We start from the raw sequence: 23,788 nt of genomic DNA, 5'->3' as shown, positions 1-23,788 counted from the left end.
GTACAAGATCACACGGATGCATGGGCAGAGGGCCCACGGGCTCCTATGAAAGGGTTTGGCTTCACCCTGAGCCATGACCTCGGGCCTTTTAGGCAAAACCTGAGCGCCAGGGCAGCCCTCAGTGCCCTGACCCCTGTGAGCCAGAGCAGCAGACGGGCAAGGAAGGCACAGGCAGCAGACCCAGTCCCAGCTGTCTGTGGAGCTCTGGAGGACCCCACCTCTGCTGAGGTCACTGACGTCAAAGGTGCCGGTGACCGGGTAGCAGGTCGTGCCGTCACCCCCACACTGCAGACACTTGTCCTCCTGCTTTGACGAATCCAGCTTGTGGTCACAGCCCACAACCTGCCAGGCAGAGAAGGAGAGTCACCGGCACACCGGGATTCGAACCCTGGGTTTCTGGCCAGGTCAGGGAGGAGCAGTAACTACAGTAAAACAACACCGGTTGGAAGTGTGTGGTCCACTTGTATGTGGGTCTTTTTCAATAAATATACTGGAAATTTGGGGTGGGGGGGATTTGCAACAGTCTGAAACACCTCTCAGATGGACCACGCAGCTGAGAACTATCAAGGGCTGAGAAGACTTGGATCTGGCCTGTGGCTGACAATCCACCTCTTTTGCCTGCTCAGCACCCATCTCCCCTTCTCTGGCAGTAACACCTCATTTCCTTTGGGGACCATCTCCCCCACAGAGCTTGGATAGAGCTCCCCAGCAGTGGGTTTGGGCAAATCGGTGGGCTGTAAGCCTCGCTCAAAGAGAATGGTTGAGAGGAGCCCCAAGTTAAAACAAATCAGAGGCAACCCAGGTCACTGAAACTCCTGGGAATGGAACGACCTTTTTCCCGGGGAGTGGCCAGGCCGGGACAGCGGAAGCCTGGAGCTGCTGGGGGCCGTCCTCACAGCCCAGGGAAGGAGCCTGCCTAATCCTAAGGCGGAGCCCACAGGCAAGGAGAGAGGTTTCCGCAGGCAGCATCGCGCGCACAGCGCACACGCCTGCAGCCAGCCAGCCGTCCCCTGTGACTTTTTTTTTCTTTATTAAGATATTACAAATGTGTCCTAATCTCCCCATTGTCCCCCATCCCCCACTCATGCCCGCATCCCCCATGTCTGTGTCCATTGCTTATGCTTATGTGCATGCATACAAGTCCTTTGGTTGATCTCTGCCCCTTAGCCCCACCCTCCCCTGCCTTCCCTCTGAGGTTTGAGCATCTGATCAATGCTTCTCTGTCTCTAGATCTATTTCTGTTTTTTAACGTTCGTTTCAGCTGGGTCCTGTAACTTGCCATCCAGGAGTTGCTCTTTCTGTGGGGCTAGAGTTTTCATAGGGCAGTGATGGCGAACCTATGACACGCGTGTCAGAGGTAACATGTGAACTCATTTTTTTGGTTGATTTTTGTTAAATGGCATTCACATATATAAAATAAATATCAAAAATATAAATCTTTTTTATACTATGGTTGCAAATATCAAAAAATTTCTATATGTGACACGGCACCAGAGTTAAGTCAGGGTTTTTCAAAATGCTGACACGCCGAGCTCAAAAGGTTCGCCATCACTGCCCTAGGGGAAGGGTGAGAAGGTCACAGGGCATCTGTGATGAAAGGCAGCTGAGAAGCTAGTCTTGAGAAGACACCCAGCTCCTGAGGGCCACTGGCGCTGCTGGGGCCGGGGACACTCACCCGGCAGACGCCATCCACACAGACGTCCGGTTTGCCAGGCTCGCAGGGCGTCCCGTCCACCACGGCCTCCCTGTGCCTGTAGTAGAAGCTCTCCCCCTTGGGGATGCAGGCCAGCTCACACTTGTTCGGGGCTGGGAAAGGCAAAGGGGAAGGCGGAGGTCCCAGTGAGTTTCAGGCCTATCCTAGCCACAGCGGAGCATGGGCAGGGCCAGAAACACACAAACTGGGGGGTCGGGGAGCCCTTGGAGCAGCCCCCACTAAGGGGCTCAGAGTCCCACTCCCCTCCCAGGGAGAGGGGATGTTCTCCACAAACTGCTGCATCTCTGGGGCTCAAGCCTAAGGGAAATCCCAGAATAAGGAAAACACTAGACACTCGAAGGGGTCTGTCTCAGCATGACCTACAATAACCCAAGTGTGAGCAATCAGGGACTCTCTAAAGAATGGATGACCTATCTGTAGAATGTACGCACATTAACAATTCTGTCCAAAATTATAAAAACTTGCCTGGCCGGCATGGCTTAGTGGTGGAGCATCAACCTATGAACCAGGAGATCATGGTTTGATTCCGGGTCAGGGCACATGCCCAGGTTGCAGGCTCAATCCCCAGTAGGGGGCGAGCAGGAGGCAACCAATCAATGGTTCTCTCTCAGCACTGATGTTTTTCCATCCCTCTCTCTCTCTCCCTTCCTCTATGAAATCAATAAAAATACATTTTTTTAAATATATGAAAACTTGCCCTGGCTGGGTGGCTCAGTTGGGACATTGTCCTGTACCCCAGTGGGTTCAATTCCCAGTCAGGGCACATACCTAGGGTGCAGGTTTGATCCCCCATCAGGGTGCGAACAGGAGGCAGCCAATCAATGTTTCTCTTAGACTGATGTTTTTCTCTCTTACGCTCTCTCTAAAAATCAATAAAAAACATCCTCAGGTGAGGATTTTAAAAAATGTATGATGACTATACAAGAATGTAGGAAAATGCTTGTCACAGAATGCAACATGGTACATAATTACAAATTAATTTCTCGATGTCATAATTACGGATATGTAAACACATGGAGAAAATGAGGTGAAAAGGGCCGGAATGAAATGTTAGCAGTGACCCTAGGAAGGAGGTGGGGTTAGGGTCATTTTTTTCTTGTTTGAATTTTTACATTGATCTAGTATCTTATACGCAGTTAAAAAGCCCAGACTGCTAATAGGGTTGTAATAACCTCCACAGCAAAGCAGGCGCCCCTCTGTGGCCCTTTCTAGCCTTTTCTCCGTGTTCCTATAACATGGAGATACTGCAATCATTTTCAACAGACCCCTCAGAGCTCAGGAGGCGCAGCGAACGCAATGGCCCCACTGGGGCACCCCCTCTAGCCAAGACCTGCCCCCACCCCAATCGCACTCAGTGACTTGGAACCCAGAGCCCAGTTTCCAGGCAGGACTGGCAGCGAGCCGGGGAACCAACAGGCAGAAGAATTATCCTGCGGTATCTTCTGGCTCATCGGAAGTGTGGTAATTACTTCAAATGTTGTTGTTGTTTCTTCCTGAACTGTCTTCCTCTAAAAATTCACAACCTACATACTTTCCTCAAAGCTACCCAGCGCAGCGGGGCCCAGGCCCTGAGGACGCGGGCTCCCGCCACCGGCCCTGCGCCCCTCGCCACCCTCGGCGCCGCTCTGTGCAGGGCTCAGGCCGGACCGAGACCGGGGCTCAGATGGCAGAGCCACGGCCGCGCTTGGTGTGAAAATGCACGGGGGGGGGGGGGGGGGGCGGGGGGGCGGTGCCGGGCTGCTCCGGGATTGCCAACCGGGCTGACAACGGGCTCCACTGCGGTAAGAAGCCACGAGAAACATCGCCAGCAGCTGGGAGGCGCAGGAGCGCGCCAGGCGGACCGCGGCCGCACTCACCCCCGTAGTAGGGCAGCCACTGGAACCTCCGGCCCTGGAACTCGCGGCTGTCGAACTCCCCGCACTGCTCTGCCCGGAAGTCGCGGGCGCCCGGGGGGCAGCTCTGCGGGGGCAATGGGGCCAGAGAGGGGGAAGTGGGGGACCCATTGGTCCCCGGGAGGTCGGGTCCTGTCCCCCCAGCGCCTGCTGTTGCTTTGGGGAGGCGGAGTGGCCGCCAGGGTCCCCTCCAGGGGCGTGGTGGGGGGGGGGAGGGGGGGGGGGTTGCTGCGGGGAGAGCTGCAGACGCTGTCCTTTCTGTCATTGGGGGGTAAGGAAGGGACTTCCGCACCCAAGGAGCACGGACAGGAGGCACCCTGGGCCAGGATGTCCCCGGGTGGGGGGTCTAGGAAGCTGGCCCCCCTCCCGCGTGGGCTTTACCTCGATGTTGCACAAGCGGTGTCTGCGAGTGGGGCCCACGCAGCTGGAGCCGCCATCTCTCCTGTGGGACAAGAGCACCAGTAACCCAGCACCCAATCCTCCTGGGCTCTCCCCCAGCCCCAGCCTCTGTGGGACTCCTCTGCGGGCCAGAGAGGGCAAGTCCGTGAAGAGGGGGGCGGGGGGCTGCCCACACACAGAAGTCCCCTCAGTAGGTGCACTGAGCCCCTCGTTTGTATTTGGGAGGAGACTCAGAGCCCAGCCATCCTGGAGTTTGACTAACGGGGGGCCACTTTGCCTCTGAAGGTAAATTTCCAGAGAAGCCCCGAGTTCTGCTCTTGGAGGTGAAAGGGGGTGTAAATGCCCCCACCTGGTTAGGTGATTCTGCCGTGTAAGGAGAACCAGGCACCTGGAATAGCATCTCACTTTGGTCTTCACACAGGTTCTCAGAGTGACTTAAACCCACTGACAGGCAAGGTGTCATCGCCCCTTCTTTTGTGCCCACCCTCTATAGCACCTATCAGGGCATAGGACACATAGTAGGTCTTAAGTCACGTGAAGGGAAAGATCTATACAAAGGCTGAAGTTAGAGACACTGCACAGGTTGAAGATTAATTTGACGGGAATTTACTGCACCTGCCGTGAGTCCTCACTGCATTGGGGGAAAGAGACTCAGGGGTGCATGAAGCAGGCTTGGCTCCAACCCCCCGAAATACAGCTGATAATGGGAGTCAAGTGGAAGTACCCGGAAATGATGGATTTCAAGTACTCCATCCATGTTGCACCCAGGACAAAGCTACGGCATGGGGGGTTCTGCCCAGGTGACCGAGGACCCAGATGATCCCTGCCCCTGCCCTGCTTTCACAGGCTGCCCTACCTCTGCGAGTAGCAGAAGCGCTCCCTGAAGCTGATGCCCCCTCCGCAGGTCCGGCTGCAGGGGCTCCAGTCACCCCAGGGGCCCCAGGTGTCACTCTGCCGCCTCACCTTGGGAGCCTGGAGGAGAACACACGCTCGGGAACCTGAGTCAGCACTCAGGGTCCCCACCAGGGCACCCAGAGGCTCACGCCAGCCCTGCCTACAAACAACACTCCCCCACCCCCGCGGGCGCTCTTCCTCCTGGAGCCGCTCTTCCGGACCCAGCAGCACCGCCAGGCGTCCGGCATAGCCTCCCGCTAGCCAGCTTTCCCCAGAAGGAGCCGGAGCAGGTCTTCCCTCTGTCCCAGCAGCCACCACGGCTGCTCCTGCTCCGTGCCAGGCACCATGCTCCCTGACGATGCTCTCCATTGGCCTGCGCAGAGTCCGATTTGACAGTCGAGGTGTCTGCAAACTGCCTGCGGGGAGCCCCTGGGTCAGCAGAGCAGACTTTTCCAGGAGGGGGACATCAAAGGGCAGGAAGACAGGCGGCCTGTGCAGGTGTAGCCCGCAGGCAGGGCCATGCGTCACCAGCACCCAGCATGGAGCAGCCACACCGCGCCTGTGGCACTTGCTTCTGCCTGTGTGTGGTGGCCTCCCTCGGGAAGGGTCTGTGGTTCTGGCTATTGAAACAAGTTAATCTACTCCTAGGAGGGGTTGTGGGGGGAGGTTGTGGGTCCTTCCGGCCACTCTGGGCAGACTCCCAGGAGTTCCCCAGCGTCTACCTTCCCCTTCTCCCATGGTAAGAGAATCCTTGACTCGTAGCTGGACACCAGGCTGCTCCCCCGACCCCCATCCATTTCCCAGACTTCCTGCCCCTACCGTGGCTATATCAGTAATTCTCATCAATGAGATGCAAGTGTTGGGCAGCAGCCCCCAGCAATCTCAAGAGACAGCTTGCACGTGCCTTTGTCCTTCTTTCTCCGGTACTCCTCACTGTTGCTTGGCAAGCAGGTGGGATGGCTGGAGTCGGAGCAGCCTTTTACACTAGGAGGTAACTCGGGAATAGAGGCTTCAAACAGTGCAGCAAAGACAGAAGGATCCTCTGCAGGCCTGGCTCCAGGGGCTCCAGTCACCCCAGGTTTGTGAGACCAAACAAACCTGGACTTCTGACCTCTGGGTATTTAAGTGGGAGAGGGATCTCCTCTCTCTCGTTGAAGGACTGTTATTGGCGACTCCGTAACAAGAATATAGCCTCAGAGATACAGTTTCCCACCAGAAAGACCTGACACCCTGCAGCTGCACTCGGAAGTCCACATGCGACACACACGTTCTCTCGTTTAAGCCTCAGAGCAACCTGACATCTGGGCACCCACTGCGAGGAGCTAGAAGGCTACTTGGGTGTTTCTAAGGGAGAAAGTACCTGGTAGGACCCAGGCACTCAGTGAACCCTGATGTCATCGCACAGCCAGCTGGGGGGGGGGGGTAGTATTCCCCCCGTGCATGGATAAGGAGGCAGAGAGGGGCCACGCATAAACAAGCAGACGCAACAGCAGGTCAGCTTCGCCCCAGGCCTCCGTCCCACCTCCCTCACGTGAGACACAGATGAGCCCTAAGGAGCTGGGCAGGGGTTGGGCTGACCACTGCTTGCCAGGAGGCAGAGGTTATGTCCTATTTGCTGGAAGGGACTTTATTTTAGGTAATGACCACCTAAGAACCTCTAGGGGGGAATCACTCCCAATTTCCAGAGAGAGAACTCAAGGCCTAATGCGGGAAAGCAAGCCCCCCCCCCCCCCTGCTGCGAGCCCCCAGCAACGGCACAGGGTCTCAGGCGAGTTCATGCGCCCGCACTTCACCCACAGCTCAGCTCTAACACCCCTGGTGCCGGACGCCCGAGTGATCCTGGCTTTACAATAGAACCAGCACCCTGAGTCACAACAAACCACACAGATGTGCGAACCACACACGAAACCAAGAAGGAAGGGCCGGCCAGACCAAAGGTCTTAGCTTTCACACTTCAAACTCTTTATCCTTCAGTTCCGGCTGGGGCGGAATGGCCAGGCTCCTGAAAACCAGTGAACCAGAACAGCCAGGTGTTCTCTCAATGAAATTTAAACTGGAATTCACTTGATCAAGTTTCTATCTTAAAGGGGAAGACGTTGAATGTCGAGGGTGGAAGGTGACTTTCCAGGACACACACACACACACTCACTCACTCACACATGTGCAGTCTCATCAACACATTCTAAGCTGCGGCCACGGGGACTGCTGCTTCTCATCCCGCTGGCCGTGGTCTGGTTACTAATTACCCGCTGCCAAGGCCTGTCTGCATGTCAGTCTCGCTCCTGAAGCACAGCCCCTAAGCCTCTCCAACCCACCTTCCCCGGGGCAGGGCTGGGCTTACTGTGCGGACAAGGCAACAGGGACACCTCTGCCACCAGCCACCTGTGGGGGCCCGGGTGGGGGAGGACTGGCATGAACACGGAGCTTTCTAAACACCAAGCCTCCCAATCATCCCCTGGCCTCACCCCCCGGCACCTGTGAGGCAGGCATCCACTGGCCCAGGGCCACCAGCCGGCGGGATTGGGGGACCCAGCCTGCCAGATCCGGGCTGTGCCTGTCCACTACGCCACACTGTCTCTGAGGGAAGAACGCACATTCAGCCAGGAGCTGCACGGGTGCATTTTGTTTCCCTGTAATTACCCAAACCACATGCTGAGCTGACTTGGGAAGCCAGAGTGAGCTGGTCCAGTCCGCCCTCACCTGGCCTGTCCTCACCTGCCTCCTGCTGCTCTCAGCACCCCGCCCACTCCTCCTGCAACTCCTACCTGGGCAAGGAGCCCCCCTTTCCCAGGGGGACCGGCTGCCCACAGGGAACAGGTGTGAGGGGTATGAGAGAGGAGGTGTGTGGGTGGGAGTCCAGGGGGCTGGGAATCCATGGCATCAGGAAGCCTCCCGCACCGGGTTGGGGGAGGGGCAAAGGGGCGTGGGGGCAGAGCCACTCTCTGCTTCGTCCCTTCTTATCCTCTACTCACTGTTGAAGCTGCCCCCTGCCGGCACTAGAACAGCCCGAGAACGGCTGGGGGACCCTGTGGTGGATTGGGCCCCAGCCAGAGCCAGAACCAGGGGCTGCAGAACAGTGAGCCTGGCCCACACCCTCCCCCAGACAGTGGAGGAGGGGGCAGGAGAGTGCTCAGCCCACAGGCCCAGCCCAGCTGAGTTCACCCACTGCTGAGCAGGTCAGTGACGGCTACTCAGGTGTTCCTAAGGGCCCAGGCACTGGGAACCCTCACTCATTTCATCTGCACAGCAACCTGTGGGCGGGCATGATTACCCCAAATTGAAGGAATCTGGCTGGTGATTTGCCGTTAGTGGGTGTCTCTGGGCTTCACCCCTGGGGTTTGAGGCTGGTGCCGCGGACCCTTCCACTGAGCTGTGCCTTCATGCACCCGGCACCAGGAGGAGCCCCCCAAGGACCGTACGTGGCACTTAGGGAGCAAGGACCAGGCAGACTTGACTGTGGGAACCTGGCAGGTGGTGGAGAGGCCATGAGGAAGGAGCCCACCACGGCTCGGTGGTCTGTGCTGGATCGCTGGGGCTTTGGAGGAATGCCGACTGCCCACCGCCGGTGTCTACCGCTGCCTGCCCTTCGGGCCCTTCTCATCCTCAGCTCACACTCCCTCAGAGCGGCATCTCCCAGCCCACCCCCGGCAGAACTCTCAGTCCTTCCTCTCCCTCCTGCCTCACTGAGGAAGGGCAAGGCTGAGCTCCCCAGGGCAGGTGGGGGCCTGGCTACCCCTGTGCCGTCCACCCCGGCAATGCCAGGGAACTTGGCAGGGCCACGCCCAGCTCTGCAGACTAACCGTAGAGCGGTGAGCCTGCTCCCTAAACGTAGCTCCCCCGGGTAGAAGATTCCCTTATCTCAGGATCCACGCAGGCTCTCCAGGAGCCCTGTCCTTTGGCTCCTGTTAATGAGACAGCTACTCGGATCACCAGCTGGCTATCTGTGCCCACTCTCTACATTTGCACCAGTGAGGTAGCCACTGGGACCGTGTGGCTATTTAAATTAATTGAAATCAAATTTAAAAATTCAGGTCCTCAGTTGCACTAGCCACTGTCCCCGTGCTCAACAGCCACGTGGACACAGTGGCTATCTTATTCAAAAGCACAGATGGAAAATATTTCCAGCATCTCAGAAAGTTCTAGTGCAGCCCTGCTCCAGATGCTCACCCCCAGGGGGTGGAATGGCTGGCACCCCAAGCCCCTAGGCCCACAAGGCTGAGGGGCAGCAGGGTTTGGTCCCCGGCATCTGGTGGAGGGGCCACCTAGCTCTCACCTTGGCTGGTGCCAGCATGGCCCCCCTCCTCCCACCCGGGAAGACCACCCCAGGGAGGGGTTCCCAGCATTAGCTGCACCCAGCACCTTCTGAGGGGGTGATGCTGAGGGGGTGCCATTCCTGCAATTGCAAACTGCACCCCCGGCCAGGGGAGCAGTTCTGGGCGCCTAGGTCAGTCCCGTCCTACCTCTTTTTGAAGGGGTTCAGGCTGAGGACTCGCCTCCTCCCACCCCATCTCCCCGACCTTGGCCCTCTCCTGGGGTTGTCGCCACCGCCAGGAGACGAGAGGGGGGGATGGGTGGGGACCCCAGCCGACACCCGTCCCCTCGCAGGGCCATCCGGCCCGGACAGGGCCGCACTCACCGAGGCCCCGGGCGCCGGGGCCAGCAGCAGGGCCACGAGCAGGAGCAGCTGCATCTCGGCCTGCGGGAGAGGTCGTGGTTGGAGCGGGCGGGGCAGAACAGGCGCCGCCCCACCGCAGCCCCGGCCTCCGAGGGCGGGCGGGGCGTCTTCCTCCTCCCGCCCCGCACAGGTGACCGGAGACCGCGGGGTAGGACGCGAGGGCAGCCCGGACCCTGCGAGCGCGGCCGCGCCGCTCACCCGAGGGAGGAAAGGCCCGTCCACAACCGGCTTCGGGACGTGCAAGAGTAACTCCTTTCAGGGTTTCGGAGGGAAAAGAGGGCAGTTAAAGCACTTCCTTGTTGAAAGCTCAGATTTAAAGCAATCAGATCCACTCTAACTCAGCGAGAGATGCCTTTGTAAAAAGCCATTCCACAAGCTGTTTAAAAACTCACTGATATCGGTTTTTACAAAGTCTCTTCAGGCATTTTAAAAACTAAATTTAAATGCTTTTAAAATGTTCATTGTATCTTACTTTAAACCCAGGCCAGCATTTCTCTGTACTGGGTGAGCTCCCTGGCGGGTCCCTTAAGTTAAGCAGCGCGTGTGCATGTGTGGGCACGTGTGCAATATGGGGTGTGTGTGTACAGAGTGCCTGTGGATTTGTCTGTGCGCGTGTGCACGGGCAGTGGTGTGTGTGTGTGTGTGTGTGTGTGTGTACAGAGTGCCTGTGGATTTGTCTGTGCGCGTGTGCACGGGCAGTGGTGTGTGTGTGTGTGTGTGTGTGTGTGTGTGTACAGAGTGCCTGTGGATTTGTCTGTGTGCGTGTGCACGGGCAGTGGTGTGTGTGTGTGTGTGTGTGTACAGAGTGCCTGTGGATTTGTCTGTGCGCGTGTGCATGTGGTGCGTGCACGGGCAGTGTGGTGCGTGCTCCGGCTGTGCAGTGTGTGCAGTGCGCGCAGTGTGTGTGCATGTGTGTACATGTCACTGTACTGGAGAATGAAATAAGCAGTGTGTCCCGTTCAGTGCAAAACATCAAACGGGTACTGACATGTATGCTTAAAATTTAAGATCGGAATAAATGAATTTAAAAAATTAAGATCTGTAATTGTACTAATGTTCTTTTAGTTTTTAAGTACAAAGTGAGTTCAGTTTGCAAGGCTAAAACAGAGCAAACATAAGCCAATTTCGGCAGAATTGAACCTGGCACGTGTAACGACCTACGTGTTCCGTTCATTTAGCACCAACAGTGGTTCGTGTCGTCCTTCTCCTCACAGTCAGATCAGAGAGTCCTGGGGTCGTGGGGTCGCGGGGGCGAGGCGGGCGGCGGGCTACCTCCCTGCCCTGCGCCCGCACCCACTGTAACCACCGCGCTTGCGGGAGGGGAGGAGGCGGTACCCGGGAGCCTCGTTCCGGCTGAAACCGGGGAGCGGCGGGCGATGCTCTCTGCAGGAGACGCCTTAGGGGCGGGGTGAGCCGAGCTAAGGGGGCGACTGGAGAAAGGACCGGGGAAGAACTTTCCTTATCTTTGTTACTAGGGACGCCTCGGGTGCGGGCCTGCCGGCTTCCCGCCTGGGGTCCCCGCGCGCCGCACCCCCGCACCCGCACCAGCGGACACGGCAGCCGCGCCACCCCGCCCGCCCGGGGACCCGCCGGGTGCAGCCCCCAAAGGGTCCCGAGGGCGCGCGGGGCGGAGCGGTGGCCCGCACAGCTCCCACCTCGGTGGACAGAGCCGGGGCGGGGGCCCCTCGGGGGCTCTCCAGCTCCCCGACCCCTGCGGGCCAGGCGGGCGATTCCTGCGGCAGCCCCGGGGCGAGCCGCACGCCGCCTGACCGCGGCCCCTCCGACTTCCTACCTGTGTCCCGGAGCGCCGGGCGCGCGCGCGGGCAGGGCCGCTCCATCGGTACCCGCCCCGCCCAGCCCCGAGCTCGGCCTGGCCACGCAGAACGCACGCGGAGGTTGGACTTGCTCTCCCCCGGGCTGGCTGGTTTCCTCCCGCCCCATTTCCCCCCACCACCCCCCACCCCAACCCCGCCCCTGCTGACACCCGTCCGGATCCCGGGGTGAGAGCATGCCCCCCGCGGAGAGGCCGCCGCAGTGGTGCCCTTGGGTCTGAGCCAAGCCTCGGGCGGTCCTGCACCCTGCGGGCACCCTGGTCCTGCACCCTGCGGGCACCGGGGTTTCCTCCTGTGGACGGCGCCGGTCATCTCTCCAGTCCCATTCCCTCTGCGCCCAAGCCTTCCAGCTTTGTGCCATCGCCCTCCACACTCACCTTACCTGCCGCACGTCTCGGTGCCCAGCCCCTGCTGTCTTCTCTCCTGAGTCCTATACTCTGGCCACACCCGAGTTTTCCCACGGACACGCCGCTGTTTCCCCCCCAGCTGGCTTTTCCCGCTGCCCAGAATGCACGCTGGAAACCCTCTACCATGCAAACTCCTACTCATCCCTCAAGACCCTGGTCAAATGTCCTCTTCTCTAGAAGCCTCCCCCACCCACAGCAGGCAGAGTCCTGCCCCTGCTCTTAGTCGCAGTCCCTGTCTGCTGTCGGGACATAGGGTGCATCACACGGGAGTCTGCGTCTCCCTGACTCAGCCGCGCGGTCCCTCAGGGTAAAGCTTGCATCCCTATCACCTGTGCCCAGGGCACTAGCTGGGATCAAGGTAGGGGCGCAACAAATGCGATACATTTAATTTCCTCTCCTAGTTGTTCTTCTCCACCAAGGCACTCTGCCTGCCACCCCTTTTTTGGAGCTGGAAATCACCACCCCCCCATCCCCCACCCCCACCCCAGGAAAACAGCACTGGCCCTGGGGCACATGGGCAGCAGGAGGTCCCTTTAACCTCCTCTTCTGCCTTCTGCCCCTTGGCTACCCCAGCCATTGGTCATTTCTCTCCTGGCCTTCGCTCAACCCCTAGGACCCCCAGCTCCTGCAGGTCCTGTCCCTAGGCCGGGACGAATGCTCAGACGAAATGCTTACTTAAAGAGCATTTTGAAACTGACCCATTTCTTACCTACCAGAGGAGAGAGGAGGGGCAGCAGCTGTGTAGCAAGCCCCTGGGGACTTGTGTGAATTCTTAGGCAGAGATAAAGCTTGGCGGAGAAAAGGGAGTGGAATTACCCAAAGCCTCTCTAGAAAAGGAAAAGAGTTTCTTCGGTTCAAAAAGCTCCACTCCCTGCCCCCATCAGCCTGGGATCTTCTGCACTTGGTCAAAGGTCCCCTGTCAAGTGGGAGGAAGCCGTGGGGGGCAGGCAGCCAGGCATCTTCCCCATCTGTTCTTGTTTTTCCTCTGAGATTCCTTCTTCTGAGACACTCAGGCCCATGACTTCTTACTCCCCACCCAGCCATGAAGAAGACCCAGAACTGGGGGAGGCAGAACCCGCACACAGTGCTGGGGACAGCCCTGCGCCCACCAGCTGGGCTCTAGCAGTCACGGCCTTGAGCAAGGACTTGTCTTCAAACCTCAGATCCTGCTACCTCAGAAGGATGTGAGCACAAACCTAGCACATAATTGTTATGCACAAAAAATGGTGTACATAATTGGTGTGCACACAAAAAAAGGTCACGTAGAAAGAAGACCCCAAGAAAAAGTGTAAGACCATCCCTCCCGTTGTAGCTTCCCCTCTGCACTGGCCCTGAGCCACTCACTAGCTGCATGAGGCTCCCTTCCACTTAGGACAGCGGTTCTCAACCTGTGGGCCGCGACCCCTTTGGCGGTCGAACGGCCCTTTCATAGGGGTCGCCTAAGACCATCCTGCATATCAGATATTTACATTACGATTCATAACAGTGGCAACATAACAGGTATGAAGTAGCAACGAAAATAATTCTATGGTTGGGTCACAACATGAGGAACTGTATTGAAAGGGCCAGAAGGTTGAGAACCACTGAAGTCTTAGGCGTTAGGGGTAGCCTGGTGAGGAGGAGCGGGAGGCAGGTAGCAGTACAGCCCTGGGAGGCAGACAGACCTGGGCTGGGAACCTGCTCTGCGTCCCATTGTGTGTGAACTTGTCATGTCACCTCTTTAAGCCTCAGCTGGCTCACACAGAGGGTGACAACGTAATTGGCTCTGTAAAGTTCCTAGTAAGTGCTCAGTAAAAGTTAGTTCCTCTATCCCAGTGGTTCTCAACCTTCTGGCCCTTTAAATACAGTTCCTCATGTTGTTACCCAACCATAAAATTATTTTCGTTGCTACTTCATAACTGTAATGTTGCCACTGTTATGAATCGTAATGTAAATATCTGATATGCAGGATGGTCTTAGGCGACCCCTGTGAAAGGGCCGTTCGACCGCCAAAGGGGTCATGACCCACAGGTTGAGAACCGCTGCTCTCTCCCATGCTCCTCCACCTGTATCCTGGATTCCCTACACCTTGACCAGCTCTGCAGGTTGCAGATCCAGGCCACGGCCAGAAAGTGGCCAGATCTCTTTGTGAGATTGGGTTCGGATGGAAAGCTGGAGGGAAGAGGAAGGGGACAAAGACCCAAGAGCCTCAGGGCGCCTTCCTGATGCACACCTCTGTGCACTTGAGAACTACTACAGTGATACATTTGTCGTCTTTCTCCCTCTAAATTGTGCACTTTCAAGGGCAGGGATCTGTCTCTTTCATCACTGCATCCTGGACCGGAGTTTATGGCGCTCCTGAAGGTATCCCTCAGGAGAGCAAGGTGTGGGACGCATGGCCGATTGACAGCCTCCAGCAGCCACGCCCCAGGTCTATGTCCGGAAGGCTCTCGCTGCTCCCTCTTTATGTTCCCCGGCATTTCCCCCAACAGATCTCTGCACATCCAACCTGACCCGACACAGGGTTCTTGATTGCAAACCACAGAAAGAACTTCATTAACCGAAACAGAAACGCTTCTGAGAGCAAGGACGCTGGGAGCTCGGAGAATTGACAGGAAAATGGAGAATCAGGCACAGAAGTGGGCTGGCACCCCTGCCAAGGTCATAGTTCATGGCCCAGGAGCAGATCTGGTTAGGAGCTGTCCTGCTGGACACTAGACTGCTGCAACCACCACTGTAGGTGACACTGACCCCTGCCACCCCCAGGAACGGTCCTTGGTCCTTGTGGACTCCAACTCCAGCAGGAGCAGGTCTGACCCTGACGGCCAGGGCCCGAGGAAGGAAAATTGGCAGCTCCCCAGATGCTGGGCTACCCCGAAAACAAGTGTCCACGCTCTCCCTGCAGCTCATTGCACACGGTTTTGGTTGAAATGAATTTAGAAAATGCTACTTCTCTTCCCTCCTCCTCCTCCTCCTCCTCCTCCTCCTCCTCCTCCTCCTCCTCCTCCTCCTTCTTCTTCGGTGTCTGTTCACTCGTTTAGTCATTCCTTGCATATGTTTGAGTGCCCTCTGTGTGCCAGAAGCTCCCTGGGGAAAGACCCGCCCAGTAGTGGCAGTGTTTAGAAACCAGTTCTCCTCTACTGCTTGGGGCACTGATCAATTGCCCAGGCGTGAGTACCCAGGGCTGTTTTCAAGCTACAAAGATGATGTCATTAGCCAGAGAGCTGGGAAGAGATTCACCATCAGCTCTCGCAAGCTGGGGGCTCCAGCACAGACTGTCCTGCCCTGGGGGAGTTGACACTGCAGTGAGGCAGTGCATGGATGTTAGTTTAGAATAAATGACTCTTTCAATCTGAGTATCACTATTTCCACTGTGAAAGTCATAGAACCACCTGGCTGTGTGGCTCAGTGATTGAGTGTCAACCCATGAACCAAGAAGTCACTGGTTAGATTCCGCTAAGGTCATGTACCCTGGCTGTGGGCTTGATCCCCAGCAGGGGGCATGCAGGAGGCAGCTGATGGCTGTTTCCCTCTCAATGATGTTTCTATGTCCCTATCCCTGTCCCTCTATAATCAATAAATCATTTTTTTAAAGTCACAGAACCTATGATACAGCCCACTAGCAACCCAAAAGGAAAAAGAAACACCTCACACTTAAGGATCCTTCCATTTATCATCCCGCCTTCTCCCACCCTCCAACATGTTCCCTCGACAGTCATCCAAGGCGGGGGATGGGGGTGGAGAGTCTGCCCCTCAGCTTGACGCTGAGCTTCCAGATGCCACCCGATCCTCTGTCCTGCCTCTTGCTGCCCTAAGCCAGTCAGGGCCTTGAAACACCCACAAGACCGCCAGCGTGAGGAGTGCATGCTCAGTATACCTGACAAGGGCTGTACAAGACCAGCCGCCCGGCCTTGGGAGGGCAGTTAAGCCCTCAGAGCTGGGACAGCGGTGTAGCTCCGGACGCTCCTGCAGACCTGCGGCCATCCAGAGGGAAAGAACAGGATCCCTGGGATGTTCCTCAGAGGCATTGGGCCAGCTATGTATGCACCCCACCTGCCCCACCTTCAATCCAGATCCTGGGAAAGGGCGTCAGGAGGAGGGTGAGGCCTGTGAAGAAGCTGGAGTTGGGGCAGGAGGCCAGAGCCAGAGCAGCAGCGAAGGGGTAAAGGCAGGGCTTCCAGAAAACCTGACCTGGTTGGCTCCCACCCAGCGGCTGCAGCCTGAGATCTCATCTCCTCCCTTCCACATGGGTGCACGCGCGCGCACACACACACACATTCATGCACACACTGCACACGCACTGCACACACACACGCACACTGCAAGCATCTGGGCTACAATCTCCGGGGGGTGGCGGGGGGGGGGGGGAGTGAGCTGCCCTCCCTCACCCTCCACTTCCTGAATGGGAGGGCCTGGGGACCCAGGCCCCCACCAAGGTCAGTGTGAGCTGCGCCAGCCTGCAGAGCAGTGGCTGAAGGGTCCCTCTCAGCTCAGGGTGGGCGCCCCGGCCGCCACAGCAAACCTGTGTCCTCGGCTGGAGGGGGTGGCGGCTTCAGGGCTCAGTCCTGTGGAAAGAAGGTCACCAATCTTGTCTGGGATCCTGCTCCCGCCCCTCCCCCCCCCCCTGCTCAGTGGCTCCTGCTGTTGCTGCTGCCCCCTGGCTGTAGGGTGGGGTCCTGGATCAGGACCCCAGAGGCCAGCAGTCAAGGCTTCTTGGACCCTTTCCTCCTGGCCTCTGTCCACTGCACTCCCAGGGCACTCCCGCCTCCTCGGCTCCGTTTGGTTAGCTCCCAGTCCAGAAACGGAGGGGCATCTTTGCCTCGCGCAAGGCCTGCAAACATTACCCAGGAAGTCAGAGGACCAGCGCCCCTCGATTCGGAAACAGACTTCCCAAAGCTCAACTGGAGTGAGGGGAACGTCCCCCTAACTTCACGCCGCGTTTCTCCAACCCCAGCCACGGGCGCCCTGTGGTCCGGGACCCGCCCTCACACAACGCCACTTAAAACCAGGTGTAAGCTCTTTATTTTTGCAGCTTTCTTATAACTAGTATCCGATTACAATTTCTACTTCCCATTCCCTTATCAGAAGCTCTTGGGGCCAAATGTGTTTCAGAATTTCTCAGATTTTAGAAGTTTCTCAACTGTCCATGATAAACCTCCCCCAGCAGGTTCCGGCATCAAAAGCAACCAACCAGAAAGTATGAAAGAAAACAAAAAAAATAAAACACACATGCACACACTCACAGCTCTGCCGAAAACGCAATATTCCCTCCTCAGGATCAGTCAAGACTGTCGAGGGCCTCGCAGAGCTCAGACAGGCCAGGGCTCACACATTTATGGGAAACCTTCCAGTTTCCAAACCTTTTTTTTTTTTGTAATCCTCACCCAAGGTTATTTTCCCCATTGATTTTAGAGAGAGTTGAAGGGAGGGAGAGAAGGGTGAGGGAGAGAGAGAGAGACATTAGTGGGACATGAGAAAGACGCGTCAATCATTCCCCTCCCACATTCACCCCAACCAGGGCCCAGGGCTGGGGATGGAAACTACCACCCTTCTGTGCGGGGACGGGGGAGGGGGCCAACATGTATCCACTGAGCACACGGCTAGGGCTTCGGCGCCTCTGAATTTCCTAATTACCAGCAAGGCTGCAGCCGGCACAGGTTTTACCGGCAGAGCCGCGGAGCGCGGGGGTTCTGGTGAGCAGCATCAGCACCGCGAGCAGAGACAGTGCCCGCCGAATCCGTGGGGTGGGGGCCCTGCACGGCGCCCCGCCCTGTGGGGGGGCCGCGGGGGTGGGGAACGCAAAGCCCGCTCACTCAGCCAGCCCGGGTTGGGGTCTGGCCTTGCCCTTCGCTGGCCGGGACATCTCTGGCAAGTTTAACCTTCATGCATGGCAGTTCCTTCATTTTCAAAAGAAGACAACAGAGTCAGGTAAATAAAAATAAAGACGAGGCCCTGGCTGCGTGGCTTAGTATGGCCCCGATACACCAACGTTGCAGGTCAGGGCACCTAGAAAAGTCAGTCAGTGATGCCCAGTGGTTGAGCATCAACCTAAGAACCAGGAGTTCACGGTTCGATCCCGGACAGGGCACATGCCTGGGTTTCGGGGTCAGGCTCGATCCCCAGTAGGAGCATGAAGAAGGCAGCCGATCAATTGTTCTCATCATTGATGTTTCTATCTTTCTCTCCCTCTCCCTTCCTCTCTGAAATCAATAAAAATATATTTTTAAAAAAGAATCAATGAATGCATGAATGAGTGGAATAACAAATCGATGTTTCTCTGTCTCTCTCATCAATAAATAAAAATAAAGAATACTAAAATTAAAAGTTTCCAAGACACAGCAGCAGCTTTAGTGAGATTTTTTTTTCCGGCTCTCCTCCCCAGCCGCCCTGCTCACCTGGCGCCAGCCCCCCGCGGGCCCCGAACCACCGTGACCCAGATCCCCACCAACCCTGGAGCCTGGCTGCCCCCGCTCGGCTCGGGCAGAGTCCGAGAAACGCAGAACGCACTGCCCGCTGCCGCCCAGAGCGGGACCGGCCCCCACCTTTAGTGAGAAATCTTGAGAAACATTGTCAGACTCTGCATTTTACAAAGGAGCAAATGGAGGCCCAGAGAGGTGGCCCAGAAACGGGTGTCCAGCGCCCCCTCTGGAGGTAAGAAGCATAGGCTCTGGCCCCGGACCTCCCTGGGTGGGCCAGCCTCTCCCACTTTCTTGCTGTGTGTGAGTCTGGGACTGTTACTCATCTCAAAGCTTCCGTGTTCTCACCTGTACCGTGAGGATAACATGCCCCTACTGGGTGGGGTGAAGGCGACCACGGCAATGCTTGCTGTGGGCTTAGCACAGTCTCTGGGGCGAATTCATAGCAGATGTTCAATGGACATTGGTTTTATGGGGCAAGTGTGTTCCTTGGGAGCTTTTCTTGGTTAAATGAGGGGCAAGCAGAAGTATTAAGAACTGCACTGTTCCGCCGGAACCAGTTTGGCTCAGTGGATAGAGCGTCGGCTTGTGGACTGAAAGGTCCCAGGTTCGATTCCGGTCAAGGGCATGTACCTGGGTTGCGGGCACATCCCCAGTGGGGGGTGTGCAGGAGGCAGCTGATCGATGTTTCTAACTCTCTCTCTCCCTTTCTCTCTGTAAAAAATCAATAAAATATATTTATTTTTTTTAAAAAAAAAACTGCACTGTTCCTCTCACGTTAGCATGGAGACACTGACCCGGGACAAACCCATACATTTCTCAAGATGTCACAGACATGCTCTGGGGGAGGAATCCTGTTTGGATTCAGCCCTGACCACCAGTTTATAAATCCTGGGCTCTTAAGCAGGTAAGGCCAATGGGCTTCAGACTCCACGCTGTCCACACAGCCTTGTACACAAGGGCAACACTGGTTGATGTTTGTTCTTCCTGAAGGCACATTCCCACACATGGGCTGTTAATCGTCCTGCATGGAAAGCCCCTCCCGTGGACCCAGAATCCACTGTTTCCTTCGTTTATTCACCACTGATTGAGCAACTCCTGGGATGGGATGGTGAAGACACACACCCAGCTCCCTCCGACCTCCCAGGGAAGCTGGCCCTCGCACCTCGGGGAGCAAGGCAGCCACCTGCGGGAGGTGCACCCCTCGGTCTTTGTGAGTCTGTCCTTGGGCTCCCCTCACCTGGCTCAGAGGCATCAGGGTAAACAAGACACTTCCCTCTGCCAGCTTCCCGGGGCAGGGAGCCTATGCAGGGAGCTGGTCTGCGGCCCAAAGCTGTCTTGCTCTGAGAAACACAAGGAGTGTGTTGGGGTTTTGGGGGAGCCTCAGGAACAACAAACCTCAGAAAAATGGAGAGAAGCAGCAGGGTGGGGGTGGGGGGCTCCCCCGAACCAGGGACAGAATCCTGGGGCTGGGCGAGAAACTTAGGCTGGGGTGAGTCAGGGAGGGGCTGTGGGAAGCAGCTGGGTTGGCCCAGTTCCCAGTGGGGAGATGGGGCCAGACTTGTTTCCAGCCCCGAGAGCAGGGGCCCGGCCAGGGGGCGCCAGGCCTCGCCTTCCTCCCCGCCTGCCCCACCGGCAGGATGGAGTGCTGCCAGGGAGAGACAGGCAGCGCCTTCCAAGCAGCCAGGGGCTGGTGGGGAGGGGACCCAGAGCACCGCCTGCCAGGGACATGTCAGCAGGGCCTGGGACAGTGGCTGGCTGGCGGCCTCCAGACCTGGTCTGGGTGAACTCCCACTAGGATGGGGACTCTCTGGGTCAGATCACTCGCCTCCCATCACAAAACTGTTTACCAGTGCATTTGACTTAAAAACAAAAACCCATTCACGCAACAATGATCAAATGCTCGGAGTGCCTTGGTGCATCGTGTCTTTCATGACAAAAGGTTGCGCAATCACTTGCAACAAGTCTGTGACTTACCCCGTGGGTTTATCTATAGCACAAGGGGGGAGGGGTATTCCAACCCTTGCCCATTGGAAAGAGTCCCCCAAGGATGACCTGCTGCGTGTGCACAGGGCTGAGGACCGGCTCCTATCCCTCCCTGTCCTGGGGGCCACTGCCATGGCCCGTCTGACACAAAATGGGCGCTCTGGCTTGCAGGGCAGTTTCCTACATCACCATGGAGTCCAACAGGCTGTGCCATCGATGGCGCTTGAACCCCCAGGCAGGCTGGTTTCCCTGTGGAGACCCAACGGGGCTGAAGGCCCTTGCACATCCGGGAACTCACTTCTGAATGCCACTGCAGGGACCTGAGCGCCTGGCCCAGCTCTCCCAGCCCTGCCCTGGAGAACAGACACCCTCACCCAGTGCCTCTCAACCTACTGGCCCTTTAAATACAGTTCATGTTGTGACCCAACCATAAAATTATTTTCATTGCTACTTCATAACTGTAATGTTGCTACTGTTATGAATCATAATGTAAATATCTGATATGCAGGATGGTCTTAGGCGACCCCTGTGAGAGGGTCATTCGACCGCCAAAGGGGTCGCGACCCACAGGTTGAGAGCCGCTGCCCTCACCCCTCACCATGTCTGCAGACTGTGCCCCGAGGCCCCTGCAGTTACCTAGGAAAGAAAAGCCCTTCCCCTCCACTGGGATGTTGCAGTCTTCAACCTGATGATGCTTTTCAAACAGGGTGACCTTCTGCCTGGGTTATTCCAGAGCTGAGCCCTGAACTGGGGGTGGGGTTAGGGGTGGGGATAGAAATGGGATGCAGGGGAGGCTGGGTCAGGAGTCTCCCAAACAAGGCTTCCAGGCACGTCCCCACAATGACAATGGCAGGATGGTGCGGAGGTCCTTTTCAACATTTCAGAAAAGCTGAAGCAATCACACATTCCCATGTACCTGGCTCGGGCAAGTTAAAACCCCGTCATGGCACTGAACAATTCAGTGAGATGCTATTTCATGGCAGACATAGGAGACTCCAATTAGGGAACAGAAAAACCAATGATCGAGTCAGAAGCCCCCAACCTCTCCTGCTCCTTGGCAGGCTTTGGAGGCGTGGCCGTCACTATGACAGCTGTGTCTGGAGGGGACACGCACCATTAAAGAACTACGGAACGGGCGTAGCTATGCTCACCTGCTCCCTGTGCTGTTTCCACTTTTAAATCACCCTGTACATGTGCCTTTGATTCTAGACCAGTGGTTCTCAATCTTGGCTGCACATTAGAATCACCTGGGAATCTTTTTAAAATCCTGATTTCTGGGACTCATCCTCTGGAAATTCTGTTTGTTACTAATGTTGTGGCCCCACCCCATAACAAAGAAACAGAATTTCTAGAGGATGAGGCCCAGAAATCAAGATTTTTAAAAAGACTCCCAGGTGATTCTAATGTGCAGCCAAGAGTGAGAACCACTGTTCTAGTGGCTCTGTGTGGGGCGTGGCTACAGTGTTTGGACAGGTTCAAGCCTTGGACTAATGAGAGGGCACAGTCCTCTCGTGGCCACGTGCAAGTCCCAGCTTGGAGGGCAGAGCCTTCCCAGCACAATTATAGCCAACAGCTGTAGTGTAAGCGTGAACCTAAGGTCCGAGCACGTGGCCCCACGTGCCTGAGTGATAGAGTTCAGGTGCATGCAGTTGAGTAGGGTTGAAACCCAGGAGAATGTTGTAAACATCTTGATCACGCCCTTACTTTGCCTTGTGGCATCTGCTACAAAATAAAGACACGGCTTGTGGGCACTGGCGCGGTCCCTCAGAGGAGCAGCGTCCCACCGAGGCCCAGCTTTTATTTTCTTGTCTTTCAGTCCTTTCATCGCCCCCACTCGGGTTCACCCTTGGCCGTGCTGGCGTGGCACTCTCTTGACTAGGTCTGCTCCCCCAGAAAAGGAATCACAGTCAAGTCCACCTCGAGGAATGCTGTGGGTCAGAGGGGAACAGGATCCGTCCCTCTTCTGCATGAGGAATTGACCCTGAGTTACTACATAATTAAAACAAGTTTAGAAAGAAACCAACCGATGAACAGAGGGATCAAGAGTGTATCACCCCTTCTCCCAAGAACTAGGCCTCCCACAAACCTGGTTTCAGAGGCTCTCCCGTCTCTCCCCTCCCGAGGGCACGGCATGCCAGGCTAGAAGTGCCAGCCCAGCGAGAGGATCAGTCTTTGTCGGGCATGGCGCCCCGGTGGTGGGTCAGGTCACCGTCCTCCATGGTTCCTACAATCATTCAGAAACGGATTTGGCTTGCTAATTGAGTTTTCCTCCAAATAAACCATCTGAACTCGAACACCAATGATCTTTGGGTACCTCCCACAGATTTCTTCCTTCCTGATTTTAGTGTATGTTCTTTGCCTTTTTGCCAATTCCGATTCTCCCCTTTTCTCCAAATTTGGTTCAAATGTTCTGTTTCTGGAGAAACTCTATCTTTACCCTGTCCTTGGTGGATCTTTGACCCTGCACTCCCAAACCGGCTGCTGTGGTTCGGTGTTTGAGGGTTGATCTATGAACCAGGGGTAGCAGTGCCCAGATTAAGGGCTCAATCCCCAGTAGAGGGTGTGCAGGAGGCAGCCAACCGATGATTCTCACTCATCATTGATGTTTCTCTCTCTCTCCTTCTCCCTTCCTCTCTGAAACCAATTAAAAAATGATTTTTAAAAAATTCAATGAGTGAACATTGTGTGGCTTATTCTCAAGTACGGTGCCATTTCACCTTTAACCAAGATCCTATCCCTGCCCCAGAGAAAATAGTTGGGCTACACAAAACGGTGGTACTTACCTAGTGATGCAGAAAACCCGGCCCCACTACTCTCGCCCCTCAACCCTGCTCCAGGGCATTCTTCACTCTCACCGAGAGCGCCAAGGCCAGGCCCCAGAAATCAGAAACCTCGCCCAGCGATGACAAGCCGTCAAGCCTCTGTGGGACCCGAGTGACACTGCCTACAAGACTCATAAAAGCAATGACACCTCTGATTCCGGAGGACATGGGCGCCTTTCCTGTTTCTTGATGCCCTTAGCCACTGCCGCCAGGGACACATTCATCTTGTAAACCCTCCTTCCAAAGGCAAAGGTCGGCTTTGGTTTCTTCTGCCACAAACATAGTTCTGATCAGTAAATCCCAACATTCTGGGTGCTATTCACTGTTTAGAAACAAGAGGTTTGGTGGAGTTTGGGGATGGTGATAACCATCGATGCTCTACCAGGCCAACCAAAGTTCATGTTGGTATTTTCTGCTGATAAGACCTGCTCAACGGTTTTTAAAAGATAACCCTCTGGCACATGAAGTAATTGCATTGTACCGCCACCACAAGCGTGTCCTGCAAGTTCTTGTTTGGACAGTTTTTACATGAATTTGAGTTAAACATTATTTTTTAAAATATTTTTTCAGAAACTAAGTATTAAGAATAATTATGTTGAGACTTCTCATAGGCTCAACACTGCACCTTCAGAGGTGCGGCCTGCTACTACCCGCCCCACTGTGCTCCGCGGGGAGGACAGAAACAATGCCTGTGCATTTCAAACTGTTTCCTGATCATCGCCGAGTGCCTCTCACACATTATACTACTTTCATGTAAGAAAACTCACACAAC

At 56.2% G+C, this 23,788-nt stretch overlaps 1 protein-coding gene across 3 annotated transcripts in view; it reads right to left on the bottom strand.

Moving 5' to 3' along the window:
* PAPLN (papilin, proteoglycan like sulfated glycoprotein) overlaps positions 1-12,546 on the bottom strand; it is a 40,174-nt gene extending 27,628 nt beyond the window's left edge. Inside the window, exons 1-7 of one of the 3 annotated variants that reach the window (XM_036312264.1) lie at positions 12,527-12,546; positions 9,536-9,595; positions 4,862-4,977; positions 3,988-4,048; positions 3,571-3,673; positions 1,676-1,806; positions 219-342 (exon numbers count right to left, since the gene is read on the bottom strand). In XM_036312264.1, the coding sequence (XP_036168157.1) occupies positions 219-342; positions 1,676-1,806; positions 3,571-3,673; positions 3,988-4,048; positions 4,862-4,977; positions 9,536-9,589 (589 nt within the window). In that variant the 5' untranslated portion in view covers positions 9,590-9,595; positions 12,527-12,546. Of the gene's footprint in view, positions 1-218; positions 343-1,675; positions 1,807-3,570; positions 3,674-3,987; positions 4,049-4,861; positions 4,978-9,535; positions 9,596-9,772; positions 9,796-11,366; positions 11,429-12,526 lie in introns of those variants that run through there. The other 2 variants (XM_036312244.1, XM_036312255.1) reach the window with 2 other exon arrangements.
* Positions 12,547-23,788: the final 11,242 nt, after the last annotated feature.

Source organism: Myotis myotis, unplaced genomic scaffold (assembly GCF_014108235.1).
Source record: "Myotis myotis isolate mMyoMyo1 unplaced genomic scaffold, mMyoMyo1.p scaffold_m19_p_1, whole genome shotgun sequence".
Classification (NCBI taxonomy): Eukaryota; Metazoa; Chordata; class Mammalia; order Chiroptera; family Vespertilionidae; genus Myotis; species Myotis myotis.
The sequence above is the reverse complement of the archived record's forward strand: the minus strand, read 5'-3'. Positions and strand labels throughout refer to the sequence as shown.